At 35.1% G+C, this 15,695-nt stretch overlaps 1 protein-coding gene across 4 annotated transcripts in view; it reads left to right on the top strand.

Moving 5' to 3' along the window:
- Positions 1–15,695, top strand: part of TTC7B (tetratricopeptide repeat domain 7B) — a 152,596-nt gene that overhangs the window by 35,922 nt on the left and 100,979 nt on the right. For 2 of the 4 annotated variants that reach the window (XM_050897119.1, XM_050897118.1), the window contains exons 4-6: positions 1,104–1,234; positions 3,346–3,467; positions 3,879–3,902. In XM_050897119.1, the coding sequence (XP_050753076.1) occupies positions 1,104–1,234; positions 3,346–3,467; positions 3,879–3,902 (277 nt within the window). The remainder of the gene's footprint in view (positions 1–1,103; positions 1,235–3,345; positions 3,468–3,878; positions 3,903–15,695) is intronic. The other 2 variants (XM_050897117.1, XM_050897116.1) reach the window with 1 other exon arrangement.

The raw sequence follows: 15,695 nt of genomic DNA, 5'->3' as shown, positions 1-15,695 counted from the left end.
TGGCACCGTGAGTCAAGATAGAGGTAACCAGTTGGAGAGTGTCCAGAGGAGATAAAAATGATTAGCTGTCAAGGAAGCACGAAAAGAGAAATGAGCGAGAATTGACATTCTTTGTTGCAAGCATGTCTCTCTCTCTAGATAAACATTGAAAAAATGTTTTGTAAAGAAAGGAATAATCTCTCTGTGAAGACAACCAGGAGTAATTAATCTAGGGAAGGAGATCTAGACATTAGGAATAAAATACTAATTGTGAGAGTAGTTGAGCTCTATAATAATTTGCATAGGAAGGCCAAGGCATCCCTGTTGTTGGAGGCTTTTAAGAACAGGTTAGACAAGTGTCTGGGGTTGGTTGATTCCTCAGTCAGATAAATGGATTAGTATTCTCGAGGTCCTTTCCAGCTGTTTTCTCTAATTATCTTGAAAATAACTGTAATAGAAGTGGCTTGTGTAGGGGATAGCATTGATTAGTAAGAGTTGTTGGGGTTTTATTTTAGACAAGCAAAGACTTTTTTTCCCTTCAAAGCACCAGATAATGTGTTTGTTGGATAAGTCCTGAGAGGAAAAGACTTTTGTGCCTTGATAAGAGTGAGCTACCTCTTACTAAGTTTAAATAAAAAAATTACACTTCCTAACCCCTTATTTTTTTGAAAATGTATGTTTTTATAGGTGCTTCTGCCTTGTACAGTTACTAAGTTTAGTATTACCTTGAATGCCTTTCTTCACCCTGCCTTGGTTTCTGTGATCACTCTGGAAAAGTGAAGATGTATTTAGCAATTTAAAACTGGCATAGAAAGACACTAGGCACTTTTGTGGTGGACAGTCAATGTCTTTTAAATCAAAATTTCTTTTAAAAAAATTGATGCTTCTGGTTTTATAATTATTAAGGAGGAGTCAGTGTTATTTACATATTTATTAGTGTCTGTATCAGAAGACCATACCTTCATAAGTTTTTGGTGATTTTTTTTTTTTTTCCCTTTGTTTCTTCTCCTGACCAAAGGGGCTTAGCCTGGACTATTTTTTAGGTATAGTGTTATATGACATGAGTTTTTAATGCTTCATTTGATTTTTTTTTTTTTTTTTTAAATTATTTTTTTTTCCCCCAGGTCTCTGTCTTGAGAAGTTGCCAATTTCTTCTTCGGCTAGCAACCTCCATGTGGACCGCGAACAAGAAATTGTTACGTGCTACGAGAAGGCTGGGGATATTGCTCTTCTGTACCTTCAGGAGATAGAAAGGGTAAGCTGGGATGATGTCCTCAATTGAAGAATTGCGTGGCTCATCTTTCATTGATGTTACCAACATTTTGGTAACTCAACTAAAAGATGTCTAATATTTGTTTTCTTAGGACTTCAATGCACAGTTGCAATTGGACAGTAAATTAACGTGCCTTAATGGATGTCTGGTAGCTGTCCTTCTGACTGTTCTCTCATTCTGACCTCTTAGAAAAATAGTGCTAGTAGTCTAAAAAGGGACAGAGCTCCTCTGAACTACTATGTATATTCAAGATGCTGATCTGTGGCCTCTTGTTACCCTATAGTAGTTCATTTATGAACATGGGATTATGGTGTCTTTCAAACATGCATGTCGGAATATGTACACTGTATGTATCTACTTACTAGCTTTTCAGATAATTCAATACAAAATGAAGCTATGAAGATTGAAAATTGATCTTGTTGACTTTTATTTGGAGCCAATAACTGCTCTTAAATCCTCTTTATAAAACTACTTGAAGGTAAAATTCTGAAATAACATTCTACCTGTCAGCAAGACACTTGACCTATCAGTGGGGTGTCCAGAATACTAACTGAAAGTGTGTTTGCTTCAACTAATAGGCACAGTCCTGGGACAATGAAAAAATCATCAGATAAGATAGCTAGATAAACATAAGATTTTAAAATATAGATGAACTTCAGATAATTCTTAATAGTTCTATAAATTGCATCAGGACAATGTTCTCAGACTTGACAGCCCATTTGTCATTTTATCTCATTAATATATTACTCACTGTATGTATGAAACTACAGTTACTGTTAAAATCTGAGGTACTAGATATGTAGGAGACCTGTTTTTTATTGATGTAAGCTGATGTATCTGAGCTTTTTAATGTTAGACAAAATATCACCTACAAACAGGTCTGCAGAATGTTAGGTAAGTTACTGTTTTCTTTTTCCTCCCCGTTTTATAAGTTATGGATTATGAATTATGGAAAGTTGAAGTTAGGCTCTTTATTTGTAAAGAGCATAACACTTCATGATTTAAAAGCTTCAGGCTTTATCTGAATTTAAAGGGATACATAGAGTCTTTTATTTCCTCCTCTTGTTTTCATTTACACCATTAACCTGGTCTTTTGTTTCGTACCACTTAGCAGAAACCCTTCAAGTGTTATAAATTTTTTTTTTTTAAAGAAAAGAAAATTTGTGGTACCCTTTGTTTCTGGGAGTTACACACTACTGCATTTTATTTAGACTTTGAGATATGTCTGGACAAAATACAATGCATTTGGGGCTCTATTCTTTGGCTTGTGGATACTATTAGAATGAAGCAAGCTAGCAATATCAATCTCACCCTCTTTTTCAGACCTATTGCTTACAAGCCTCAGGCCTGTCATTTGACAGTTGTCTTTGAAGGGGTTATTAGATACAGTTAGGGTCACACAAGCAAAAGGAAGGGGAGAGAAAACTTTGATGTGATAGGGAAAGAAAAGTAATTCACACTGGTTTTTAAATGCATACACATTTTTTTTTTTCTGAGGGTTTTTTGCTGTGGGTTTTTTGTTTTGTTTTGTTATTGTCTTTTAGTGGCTGGTAGATTATGTGCAGTGAATATGAAGGCAAATGAAAGCTGATAGCTCTCCATTTTGAGAGAGCATTTTTAATGTTGCTGTAATACAAATTAAGTTATTTCTAAATTGTTTTTTGGAAATCACTCTGGAGATCGCTTTTAATCTTCTTACTGCTTTCTGCAGCAGTCTTTCCTAACCTAACAGGATTTTAAATTTTAAATACCATCACCTTCTGCTACTGAATAAGGTTGCAAATACGCTTTTTCATATACTTCTCTTTTGTATACCATTCTTCACAAAAATTTCTGAAAAACCGTTATAAAATTTTTCTTAGCAGCATTTCTGCTTGGTGAAGAAATTGCCTTTAAGGGTATAGCCAAGAGCAAAAAGATTTATATTTAGGTGGGAATGGAGGTAAGGATAGAAATATTCTTTCTACTAGTCACCACCTACAAATGAAAAAGATTTCAACATTAAGTATTAGCTTCTGTGTAAAACTCCACAAAACTTGATTTTAATTTTTTTTTCTAAATATATTTTTTTCCGTTTTCTTTTGTTCTCTTAGATAATTAATGCCAATATACAAAACAGAAGTCCTAAGCCAGGGCCCACTGCACATGAACAAGAACTTGGTTTTTTCCTGGAAACAGGACTTCAAAGAGCACATGTTTTATATTTCAAGAATGGGTAAGATTTGATTCTCCTTTTTTTGTGTTTGCTTTTTTGTTTAGGTTTTGTATTTGTGGTCTAACTGGGCATCCTCATTTTTAGCAATTGTGGATTGTGTAATCATGAGGCCTCTTATTAATAAAGTAGTAACATTTTGATTGAAATAGTAAGGCTGCCCATATTGTATTTATTTACATATTGTAAAATCATTTAATCAAAGTATATTAAACAGAAAGCATTTTATATTTTTACTTACTAAATGTAAGAACTTAAAATACCTTAAACTATTTGAAATTTCTTTTACTTTATTACTAGACACTGTTAGAAAGTGATTGAGAACGTATTGAAACTCTTGATTTTTATAATTTTGATTTTGTAATTTTTTTCCAAATCTCTTCAGTTATCACTTATTTTAACATTATGCTGCAGGATAAATGTGTATGAAGATCAACAGTATGTATACAAGTACACAGTCTCCATTGTACCTGCTCTATAGATCCTTTTAGATTCTGCATGGGAGATCCTTTATAATTTATTTTAAATAAGGCTTCCCTTAAAAGCCTAAAAATAAATTCAGATATCACGGAAAATGAAAAAAGGAATACAACTCTCCATTTTCAAGAGCTTCAAAACTTGGCACAAATGGTTTTTAAGTACATTTCTGACATTTGTTGTTGCAATCACATAGTTTAAAAATTTGTTTGCAGGGCTTCTTATTTTACTAGGAAAATGTGGTTTGATTGAAATATCGGAACTCTTGATAGGACTACTGCTTTGCACAAAAGATGTTTCTTATTCTTTCAAATACATAAACAGGAGATGAAGGGAAATCGTGCAGTGTCTGTAAAGAGTTCGAGATTTTAATGTACTAATGGTAGGGTGACAAAAGGCTATCCAAGTTTTCAAACTGTTCAGGGATTTCAGCATGGAAATGATCACTAAGCTTTTGAAATCTCATTCTTAAAGTAATGAAGTAGTGCTGCAATAACACATGACCTGAGAGTTACATTTTAGTTCTGTTTTCATCATTTGATTGCAGGAGGAATGGAATGTTCTGAAAGTTAATTTTTTTCATTTACCAGAGCTAAAAATAAAATTTCTGTTTTCATGCCTGCACAAAAGATAAATAAAATATACTTGTTGAAAGAATCCCAGTGGCAATCATGGTTAAGAATAAGCTAAAAATTCCACGTTTTGAAGAATTTTGATTGAAGGCCAGGAATGGAAATGGTCCATGTAATCTGACAAGTTGTGCATAAAAGCAATCAGTAATAGACATAGGAGATTAATTAAGAAAACAAAGAACAACCGCTCAAAAAAGTCGTGCAGTGGGTTATTAAGGAGCATCCAGCCCATAGGAGTGTTTTTCCTAGACCATATCAGTTGGTCTGGTGTGAACTTTGAAAGGTTGATTGTATTCCATGTACACTTTAATCCTTCACAGTGAAGCTGTTGGTGTTCTTGTTAACTCCTACATAAACATATCATCTTTTTTGCAGTCTTTAGTACAATGGTCACTTGCAGTTTATAAGCTAATTACACATTATATATTTAATTTTAAATTTCTTCTTCCAATTTCATTGGCTAGTGCTATTGTTTTTTGTGATATGAGAGGAAGCGAGGTGTTAGGAAAAATAGCTCTGTGCCAGTCATTATTTTACATATTCCTGCCATTATATCCTTTAGTTTCCTTTCTTAATTTAGAGCCAATCCCAATTCTTTCAAGATTTCCTAATATGGTCGTTGTTCCAGGCTGCTAGTTATGTTGCTGCTTTTATGGGTCTCTTTTTTTTAGGTTTTTTTTTTGTTTGTTTTTAGTTTTTAACTTGGGTTTACCAGAACTGGACAGAACTTTAAATATATACTTTTCTAATAGGGACAAATTTATAGCATGCTTTTTAATACATTTAAGGATGCTTTGCTTGGTTTTTAAATTTGTGATCTCTCCTGATGTTAGGTTTATAGAAATTAGATTCAAGATCTTTCCATTAAGCTTTGCAACATACTTCAAGTTTGAATTTAGTCTAAAATTGTAAAGATTATATGAACATTTTCAAGGAGAGGAAATGTACGTATCTTTTAATATAGGCAGTTTAGAAACAGAAACATTTCTTTTAAATAAACTTTTTTTGCAATTGAAGCTGTAGGTGTTAAAAGGGGTTCAATCCTATGGGGGAGGCAGGAAATCACCAGAATTTAACTGCTTGTGAGTGATGGAGGAGAAGGAGGAGAAGAAAAGTGTGCCTGTCTGTTTTTACAGGCAGACTAAATCTGCTATTCATATTGCAATGCAGTGGAATCTCTTACTTGTTTATGTTCATGATGTGAGGCTGACGGTCAGAAGAGCTGAATCTGAAATAAAAGTTCCTTTCACCAAGCTATAACCTGGCATTGGTTTGAGTCAGTTCAAATGTTATCCTGTTACCAGCAGAGTGGCTGTAGTAATTTATGCATTAGAGCATGCTTAAAGATCTGAGTAGATATTTATGGATTTTTTGCTGGGTTTTTTAGACTTCAGTTACACTCCAATAAGTAATAATAAATATATCTCAAAATCTGCTGGAGAATTGAATTTGTCTGAAGTCCTTTTGCTATGGAGTGGGTTTTTGTTGTTGTTGCCTATATAGGGGTCAGTTGGCTAATCACTGCTTTTAATTACACTTCTTCCACTAGAAGTGGAAGCATCATTTTTGTGCATGTGTGTCAGTTACAAACTAGAAAAGAAAATAAGATAACTTTTATACTAGCTGGAAGAGCATAATTTTAGCAGTAATGCAGAGAGTATTGCTGCCTACCTAGAAAGCTGGTAGATCCACTTTAAATTTCCCCCTTGTTCACTAACTGTACAGAGATTTTCTTTTAAGCCAAGAAATCAAGTTTTTGTAGAGGATTAAGTGACTGTCTTTCAGGTATGCATTATCTTGTATGAAAAACTAGAAAGTGTTTAAAACCTAATTTAGTATAACTGCTAAGTGCTAGCATTTTGAAAATACATGGAAAAGCAATTACCTAAAAAAAAAAAAAAAAGTGGCAATAGTCTGAATGGAAGAATGTTATTTTAGTGCTCTATTAAGACACAAATCTGAAATTAATGTTTTCTTCCGAAGTGTACAGAATTTTAGTAAAGAATCAAACTACATACCCATTTTTCACTTGGGAGCAGAGGAACATTTCAGCTTGGAAATGAGTAGCAAAGAAGTTGAGGAAGCTGTTCTAAAACTTAAAGTAGGGTTTATGTGCTTTTTAAAAAACATTCTGAAATATGTAACTTTAAATGTCTTTCAGGCTGATTATGCAACTTCTATTTAGTCTACTAGTTGCTTTGTAATTTCAGATTGAAGGAGTTCAAAGTCCTGATGTTGTCCCAAGAAAAGCTATGAGCACAGGAGCTTTGACATTAGTACTTTAACATAGCTATTTTCAAGTAAAATGCCCCTGAGAGAAAAAGGACAGCAGTTTATGTACCAGTAATTCTTCTATCCTAGTATTTGCTTTGTACTCATGTTATGAGATAAACAAGAGAAACTTAATTTGTAAATGGTTTTTATTTTTGAGGTAGTAGTGTTCAGAAATATACTGGAAGTGTATGCTTTTAAAGCAAAAGAGCTTTCTGGTTGAAGTCTAAAATCAGGTGTCCGTCATGTGAAAACCAGACTTAGCTAGCTTTCAGAGCTCTTTTTTGTGGCTTCTCCTATATTTCACACCCTCTCCAAGTATATTGCTCTGTCAGAGTCCAGGATCCAGACTGCAATTTGGTCTAATCTCCGTCATGCTGAATCAAAGCCTGAGGAACTTGGACCAGATCTGTACTCCTCATGGTGCCATTACCTGTGCTGGCACAGCTGCAGTGAAGCAAGACCTTCCCAGTCTTCTCCATGAAGTTGTTTCTCAGAGACTGGCTTTTTCTCCATAGAAAATTAACCCCCTAAAAACCAAACCAAAACAAAAAAACTCAACCAGTTTTTCTGTGTATAATTGATTTTTATTGGCTTACAAAATGTTTGAGAAGCACAACAAAAAAACCCCCACAACTCCTTAGAGTTACTCACGTGTAGGACTTGTCTATGTAGAAGTTGTTTCTTTTATCTATTTTTCTTTTTCCCGCATAGCATAAATAGGAGTAGCATAGGAATATAGCTCTCATTAGTAAATGAGGGAGAGTGAATGGAAGCCAATTCATAAGTACTTCTGTTGCACATACATACCTATACAGTGCTAACAGCTGGAGATTTTACAGTGATGAAATCCATAAGACAAGGATTTATGTAAATGCTTGACATAAATGCACATCAAGACACTGTATGACCAGCTGACCACTGTATTAGAATACAGTGCTAGCTACCCATCACTCTCTGAATCTGTTGAGATCTTGTTGCATATCCTACATCAGTCTCAAAACAAATTGGTCATTAAGTAAAGAATAGAAAGATGAAATTCAAAAACATTGAAATCCTACGAAGTATCGCATTCTTTGTATCTGAGATATCACTGCTGTATTGGAAAGGAAACAAAATTACTTCTGTTGCAGTTTTCAAAACAACTTTGTTGTGGAGATAACTGCTTTCATGTTTGTGTGGTTAGGAAACTAAGGCAGAATGTATTCAAGATAGAGACAAAAATCACTGTTTTGTGACTGCTAACAAAAATGAGTTTTCAAAGGATACTTTAATATCTGTCATATCAGATGCTTTCCTCATCCTTATTTAAGATACTGTTCTTACTCTGTTAGTTTTCATTGAAAAAACAGCATATATTTGAATGCAAGAGGAAATTATTATTCCCTCAGATATTCAGATAAAATCATCCATCAAGAATGCTTTCTCTTTCAATCCTTGTTGTGTGTTTATTGCTCAGAATTGTGTCTTAACTTCAAGAGTTTAAAATAGGATTCCATTGTGAAGTTATAGATAGAAAATCTGGCAGTTTTACATGGAAGACTAAGGTGGATATAAACATGAAGGAATCACTTTTATTCAAAATCATCTCAACTTTTGTAATAATTAATTATACAAAGCACACTGAAAGAGTAAAGTTAGTATCTGAGTTGATGTTGAATTTTGATAATTTTAATAATTTGCAGTTGGAATTCTGACTCTAGCTCACTTTCTCCAAGAAGATACTTAGCGTTTTTTAGCCCATGTACTACAAGTCTTGCTGACTGTGGCTGTTGCTCGTGTTTGCAAGCATCATATTCAAGGTTTCGGTTTTATGTTGTGTTGTGATGGGCAGCAAATAGAATGGTATTGGATCCTTAAATTGGGAACAGAATATTTAGTGCACTTCCCCTGCTCCCCCCAAAATGCTTGCTTTACTGCTGTATTTAATGATCTTGTTTTTATTTCCTTCTCTGGTTTTGATATTGTTCTGAAGAACACTGCTTCTCATGCCGGGTATCACATGGCATGGCTATGCCAGAAGTTTTTCTTTTTTTTTTTTTTCTTCTTTTTGTCCCTTCCCTTGCAACTTGTAAGATATGGATTCACAGGATCACACAGTTTGAAAGGGACTGAGGGGCCATGTGGGCCAAACCCCTGCTCAAAACATGGCTGGTGTAGAGCAGTTTGCTCAGGGCCTTGGCCAGTTGTTCTGCATGTTGCCAAAGATGGAGGTTCAAATTCTGATGAAGTTGGGGGCTCAGGTGTTTTGTGAACAATATTCATGAGATATATCACCTGAATGTGAGCTGCAGTAACCTACAACTAATTAAGTCTTTTGCGTTTCTTTCTGTTAATACTGATTTTTCTCTAAAGGACAGTTAGTTGTTGTACCTGGATGATAGTTATTTTCACGAAGAGAAGGATTTTGTTCTATGAATGTAGCATTTGGCTATTTCTGTTAAAGCTTTAGTAGTAGTTTAACATGGAGCTTTTCAGTATTTTGAATTACTGGTTGCTAATTACATTGGTTCTTTTTTTATACTGAAATCATGTTTTTGAACTGATTAAAAGTGATGGAAGCTGCCAGTTTTAACTGCAAAAATGTTAATTGATCCTGTTAACCTCAAAAGGAGGAAATTAGCAGGTAGGAGAACTAATTTGTGCTAGATTTCTTTATGATAGCAGTAGAAAGTGATTTGCTAAGCATGAAGGTAAGTTTGCCAAGGAAAGAGTGCATGTATTTCGGTCATGGTAGTGATAAAGGGAACTGGCTTTTGGAAGAACTAGGAAACTAATTATGTACAGACCTTTAAAAAAACCACAAAAACCTTGTACTAAAGGACGATTCACCTTTATTTTAAATAGTAATAACTATTCATAAGCTATTTTTGCAAAGAATTACAGAATTACTTTATTTGACTCTTCAACACTATCCTCTTAAGCTGTAGGCAGTGCTGTAGCAATCAAATTGTACCAGCATGTTTATATATTCAAAAATCATTGAACAGAAGACTGGTACAGTGCTAAGAAAAGCTGAATACTGTGCAGGTGTTTGAGGCTGTGTGTGTCTGTTTCCATTTGTTATTGGGATTAAAGGCATTTGAAAACTCATCAATTCTTTCAAAGTATCCATTACTCAAATTATTTCCTTGTCATTGGCCAAACAATTTACAAAGTTGTTTCTAATTTTTTAAGATAAAAAGCCGTATTAGACTGACCAAGGTGAGTATTCACTGCTGTGAATACCTTGGAGACATAATACGTGTTACAGAAATGCTAGCCATAGTTGAAGCTTGAAAGGCAGGCAAGCTTTACTTTTATGTTTTCATATGAATACTGGAAAATTCCCCTTCCTACCTCCCAATTTCCACATCCTTTCCTTTTAAAATACATAACTGCCAGGATAATGTGTTATACAGCAGGTTTACTGAGGAGTGCTTTGTAATTTTGTTGTTCTTGTTGTTGACATGTAGACATTTTGGTGTTTGTAGTGAAATAGTTTTGTTTGGGTTTGGTACACCTCTTAGATCTGACCTTTTCTGCCTCCCAAATTCTCCTTACAATGCTGGCCCACTCTCCCAAATGACTTTTTTCTGAAGTCCTATTTGATACACTATATTTGAAGCATGAGAAGGTGAAAGTAACACTTTCTTCTCTGGGTGTATGGTAGTGCCCTTGTGCATTTTCTATCTCTCCTGTGCATAAGCATAGTGTGTATGTATAAATAATTTTGACAAAGTTTCAGTGCCTTTCTGTTTACCAAATCCCCACCTTACTGCAGCGTGGGTGTTTTAAAACAGTTTCTTTGGAAACAAGTAGCTCCTCAGAGATTACATTCAAACAGATGCATGTCTAGCAAGCAACTCAGCAGTGAAGTAATCTCATTTACTTCACTGTGATATTTTTATAAGACTATTGGCAGGATGTTTTATAGAGGTGGTCTTATGTTCTCCTTCCTGAAAGAAGTGTTACTGTAAGCCTCATGCTGAGGAATGCTGCATGAATTCTTACCCGCAATGAATGAACAGAGGAGGAGTGTAAAGAAAGGTGCTCACTAACAAATATTCTGCTTGAATGTTTTGAAGTATTTACACAGGCTTTTCTTTCCAGAAAGTGTTGTCCCTGTTTGTAGATACAACTCACATTTTTTGTGTTGTATATAGTATGAATTTGTAGAGCTTTGGCTCTCTTTCCCTGCCTTTCCCCAAGTTAATGTATTCAATTACATTGAACACTGGTTCATGATTAATTTGAAGAGTATAAAAATAAAAGACAGCTTAGTAAGCATTTTCAGAATTGCCATTGTGTGCAAAAGAGGAAAGGAAATCGTCCTCCATTCTACTTTGTTTTAGTATAACAGCCTGATAGCAAATAAGAGTTGGCAATAAAAGGACAAAACTCTTATTAACTATACTGATGAATAAATGGCACATAAACAACTTAAAGTAGTGGAAAACTGTGCGTGTTCTTCCAATTTTAACATCTCTAGCTAACCAGAAGCAGTAGCTTCAAAATTAAACATCTCCAGGGGTTACCAAGAGAGTTAGAAAATCAACAGAGGTTTGATAACCTCTTATTCTGTTTTGGTTTTTTTTCTTTTCTTTTTTTCTTCTCCCTCCCCTAGTTAATTTTCACCATAATTTTTCACATTTAACGTATTGCTGTTTTCACACTGCTGTCCAATATATTATTCTTTGGCTTTCATGTTGGACAGACATACAGTGTCCGTGAATCCCCACTTCACAACTCAGCTTAATTCTTCATAGGTGTTGCCCCTAGTTTGCTTTCATTGCAAGGGTGTCTCTCTGTTCCTCTCACCCTTTCTCTTCTTCGGTGTCACCACTGGAAGGGCTGAACCACACGCAGTGCTCGGGGTTTGGCCTTGTTTGTTGTTGCTCAGCACTGCCTTTGATTAAATATTTGATCTGTCACTTCCGATTAGCTCTTTGGGTTCTATCAAATGTTACACTTTTGTTGATGCATCCCAGCTGTTTTGTTGCTGCTTAAAATCTTATTGGAGTATACTTCCTTTATGGTTTCTGCTGCTGATTTCTGACTTTGAATCTTTAAGACAGGTTGTAAAACCATGCCCATGTTGGTCACTCTGCTGAAGTTCTCCATGCTTTTGTCATGTTTGATATGAAACTGAGTGGCCTTCTAGGTCTTCAGTTTGGTATTCTAAACAAAATCACTGTTGGTGCTGCACACTCTTCCTTCTAGTTCTGTAGGAGTTTTTATATTTTCTTTTAAATATAGATAAAATAACTCTATAAAGTTTATGACCATACAAATTGACTGATGTGTAATACAATATTAAATATTTCCAGAGTAAATTCTATTTACTGTATTCCCTCTGTTAACTTATTTCCTTAGTAAAACTTTGTGGCATATTTAGCACATGCTTCTTGTGAATTCAAGAATGGGCTTTTTTTTTGTTTATGATTTTCTTTGGCACTTTCTTAATCTACCCCCATTTCTTCCTCTGACTAGATCTCTGCTTGAAAGGAGAAACTTGCAAAATAATAGGAGGTAAAGGGTAAGACTTCTAATGCACTCTGTCTCCAGTAACTGGAGAAGTCCTTTTGTGAATCCGGTCTTTGTGCCTTAATAGTTGAATCTGGTACTTGGTGTACACACATGCACATATATATGTGTATATAGTGTGTTGTATATATACACTTACATGAAAGAACATTCTGAGAAGGAGCTGAGGTGATGGTGTCAAGAGAAGTAGTAAACAAAATGTGTAGCGTCCTGACACTATAAAGTGGAGTTACCTGCTCTCGTCTTCCCCATACCTACACTCCTGGCATGCGTTTTTCTTGTTTGCTTTTTGCTAGTTCAGGTACTTTTGGGGCTTTTCTGTGGAGTCATTTCATTCATTTACAAACAGCAAAGAAACTACAGCTTTCTGTCATTTTAGTGAGATGAATTGATTCACTGGAAGGTGTGATAATGGCTGGTGTGGCTGTGAGAAAAGAGATAGGACGAGGCAAGTGAGAGTAGGAAGATGTGAAGAAGGAAGAATGGTGGAAAAAGGGAACAAACACCAAGAGAGGAGAATGGGGAGAATGAGACCTTCCTCTTTCAGTAGTGAACCATTAGGTAGACTTAGCTACCAGTGGAACTGCAGTCTAGGCAGTAGGTGTTTTCATTTTGAATGCATGAATGTAAGAATTGCTGCTTGATTGGGCGGTTTCAAATACTTAGGCTTGTATAGCTGTAATGGCACACTGAAGATGTTTCACTTAGAAGCCCTAACATCAATCAAGAACCTTCAAGCATCAAGCAAACATGATGATCTGTAGTCAATTTGAGATACCTAGGATTTTTCTTTCTGCATGAGTTAACAACGGGTAAAATGAGAAGTGTATCATGTTTGGGGTTTTTTTTGTTTTGTTTTGGTTTTTAATGTGCTTAAAGAAAGAGTAGTTTAGATTCTGGCAGGAAATAAAGGATTTTCTACATGTAATTCAGAAAGTAATACCCAGTGATAATCAATGTTTTGTGGAAATTATACAGTATTGTGAGAATATTCATAGTATAAGTATGAAAGGAAGAGAGGGAAACCTGGGAGGGAAAACAGAACTGTCTGAAGTTGCAACTGTGTTGCCTTTTGGAGATAGATACCTAAACCTTACCAGGATGTTTGCTTGAGGTGACTTGGATTGCATTAGATCCATCATTTTTCTAATTGTGGATAGAATTATGCTTCCCCCCCTGCTCCTTAAACCTGAGGGAGAACAGACACAGACATTAGTCACAACCATCTGAAGCATCATCAGTTGTGCATAAGACCTAGCCTTGTCCATTTGGTCAGACCTTTAATAAAGTTATTGCAGAAAGCCATAGAATTTCAGTCCTTTTTATTTTTTTTTTTTTTTAAACTCATCTTTGTAGGGCTATATAAAGGAATTGCTTTAGTATGGTAAATGGCATGCCTCAGTATTAGGATGTTGTTCTGTTACTGCTAAAGAGTTAATCTCTTGATTTGTCACATTTCTTGCTTTTTGCTTATATAGTAACTTGATTCAATGGAAAATAATTTCTGGTCTTAATACTGTGTAAATTACACTTAACTGGCTGAAAGTTATTAGCTAGAGTGTATGGATTTAAATCATTGTTATGTTTTTTTGTAAACATGTCAGTCATACCAAAGTTACTGAAATGCCACTGTTCTGATTGGCATGCATATCAAGAGTTTTGCCTGCCCTTACTCCTTCCCTTTAAAACAAATACCTTTCTTTTCTTTGCTATTTGAATTCTTAGGAGAAAACCCCAAACTTTAAAACTTACAATGTACAATTGAGTTTACAAACATTGCATTTATTTTTCTGAACATATATAGAGAAAGAAAGAGCCGAGAGAGAACGCACATTTGGGAAGTGGGCTCAATTCCAAAAGCAATTTCTGTTTCATCACTTTGATCAAGCAATCTAGATCTCATTGTTCATGTTTTAAAACATGAATATTTTTTAAATGAGATATAGTAAGCCTCAGCAATTAGGTAATACTTAGGCTAGTATATGTAACTTAGCTTGTTCACTGGCATGGCTCTGGATATACATTTCTCTCTTAAATAGGAGAAGTACTGACAATTTAGCCACCAAGTTGTGGAGCAGGTGAGGTTTGGTCTAAGCTCACTAAGCAAAAATTTATTCTAATTCCATGTTTAATCTATAAAAGGCAATGTTAGACTAAATATTTGGGGGTTTTAATTGATAAGCATAAGGGAAATGCCTGACAAAGCCGTTCTCACACTAATGGAGAAGATATTATCAAAATATGCTGTAAATACAAAGTAAATTAATCTTATCAACCTTTCTGAGGTTAAATTTAAAACATCTCTTTTGTAACGTGTTTTGAGTATATTGTGATTAGATCTCACTCCCTTTGTTATAAGGAATGGTGTCTGGTTTTTTATCCTAACATCTTTCAAATATAGACTACTTCTCATTGAGCGGTTTCTTTCATTCTTTTCTACTTTTTTTGTGTGTGTTTAAAAAGACAAAGATAAGAAGTATTTATCTGGGATGTGAGGTTTATCTGGACCACTAATGCCAAAGCACTGTGTTGTCTGATGCCAAACGATGTTTTTGAAACCAAGAGACTTCTTGGTGGTGATGGTGACAAGTATGTTTGTGCCAAAAGTTTGCTACTGCTGGCCTACATGCTTACATTCAGGTCTTCTGATCCTGCATTGAAAGTTTGTCCTTACTACCCCTTAATTTTCTTCCTGCACTTTCCTTGTATCATATCTACAGTTATTGATCTCTTTCTCTCTTTAGGAGTGAGCACCTTTGCACAGATGCAGTTAAAATATTTTCATTTTTCTGAACAGAAATGTTGCCTGAAGTTTTCAAAGGAGCATAAAAGTTGATCTTGCATCAGAATAATTAATTAGGTTCTAACATAAATTGTTGGGGTTTAGGGTGCAAATATGTAGACACAAGAATGCAAATTAGCCCTAAGGGCATCAATCTGTATAGACTTTCAATAGTGAATTGTACCTTCAAATCCTGGTTCTCAGTCTTTAACTGGTATAGTGCTACTTAAAGAGTCAAAATAGGGTTTTTTTTCTTGAAGATTTAAAGCAGGAAATTTAAAGCAGGGTTTGACTTGAGCATGTTCTGATGGGAGGCAGTCATATAAACACAGGTACATAGCTAGCAGTGTCTGTGGGCTGTCTTTGTCTTATCTGAAATTACTGAAAACGTGTCAACTCTGAGTGCATGTTAATGTACCTTAAAATTCCTTGTCTCAAGAACAGAAGGGAACAGAATCTCAAAGTCGTTTACAGACACTGTGGGACGTTGTTTTCTGAGTTAACATGCCCTTTTGCTCTGGCATTCAGTCAGCACGGGCGGAA

The sequence above is a fragment of the Gymnogyps californianus genome, chromosome 5, assembly GCF_018139145.2.
Source record: "Gymnogyps californianus isolate 813 chromosome 5, ASM1813914v2, whole genome shotgun sequence".
Classification (NCBI taxonomy): domain Eukaryota; kingdom Metazoa; phylum Chordata; class Aves; order Accipitriformes; family Cathartidae; genus Gymnogyps; species Gymnogyps californianus.
Note: the sequence above shows the minus strand (reverse complement) of the source record. Positions and strands in the feature narration are given on the sequence as shown.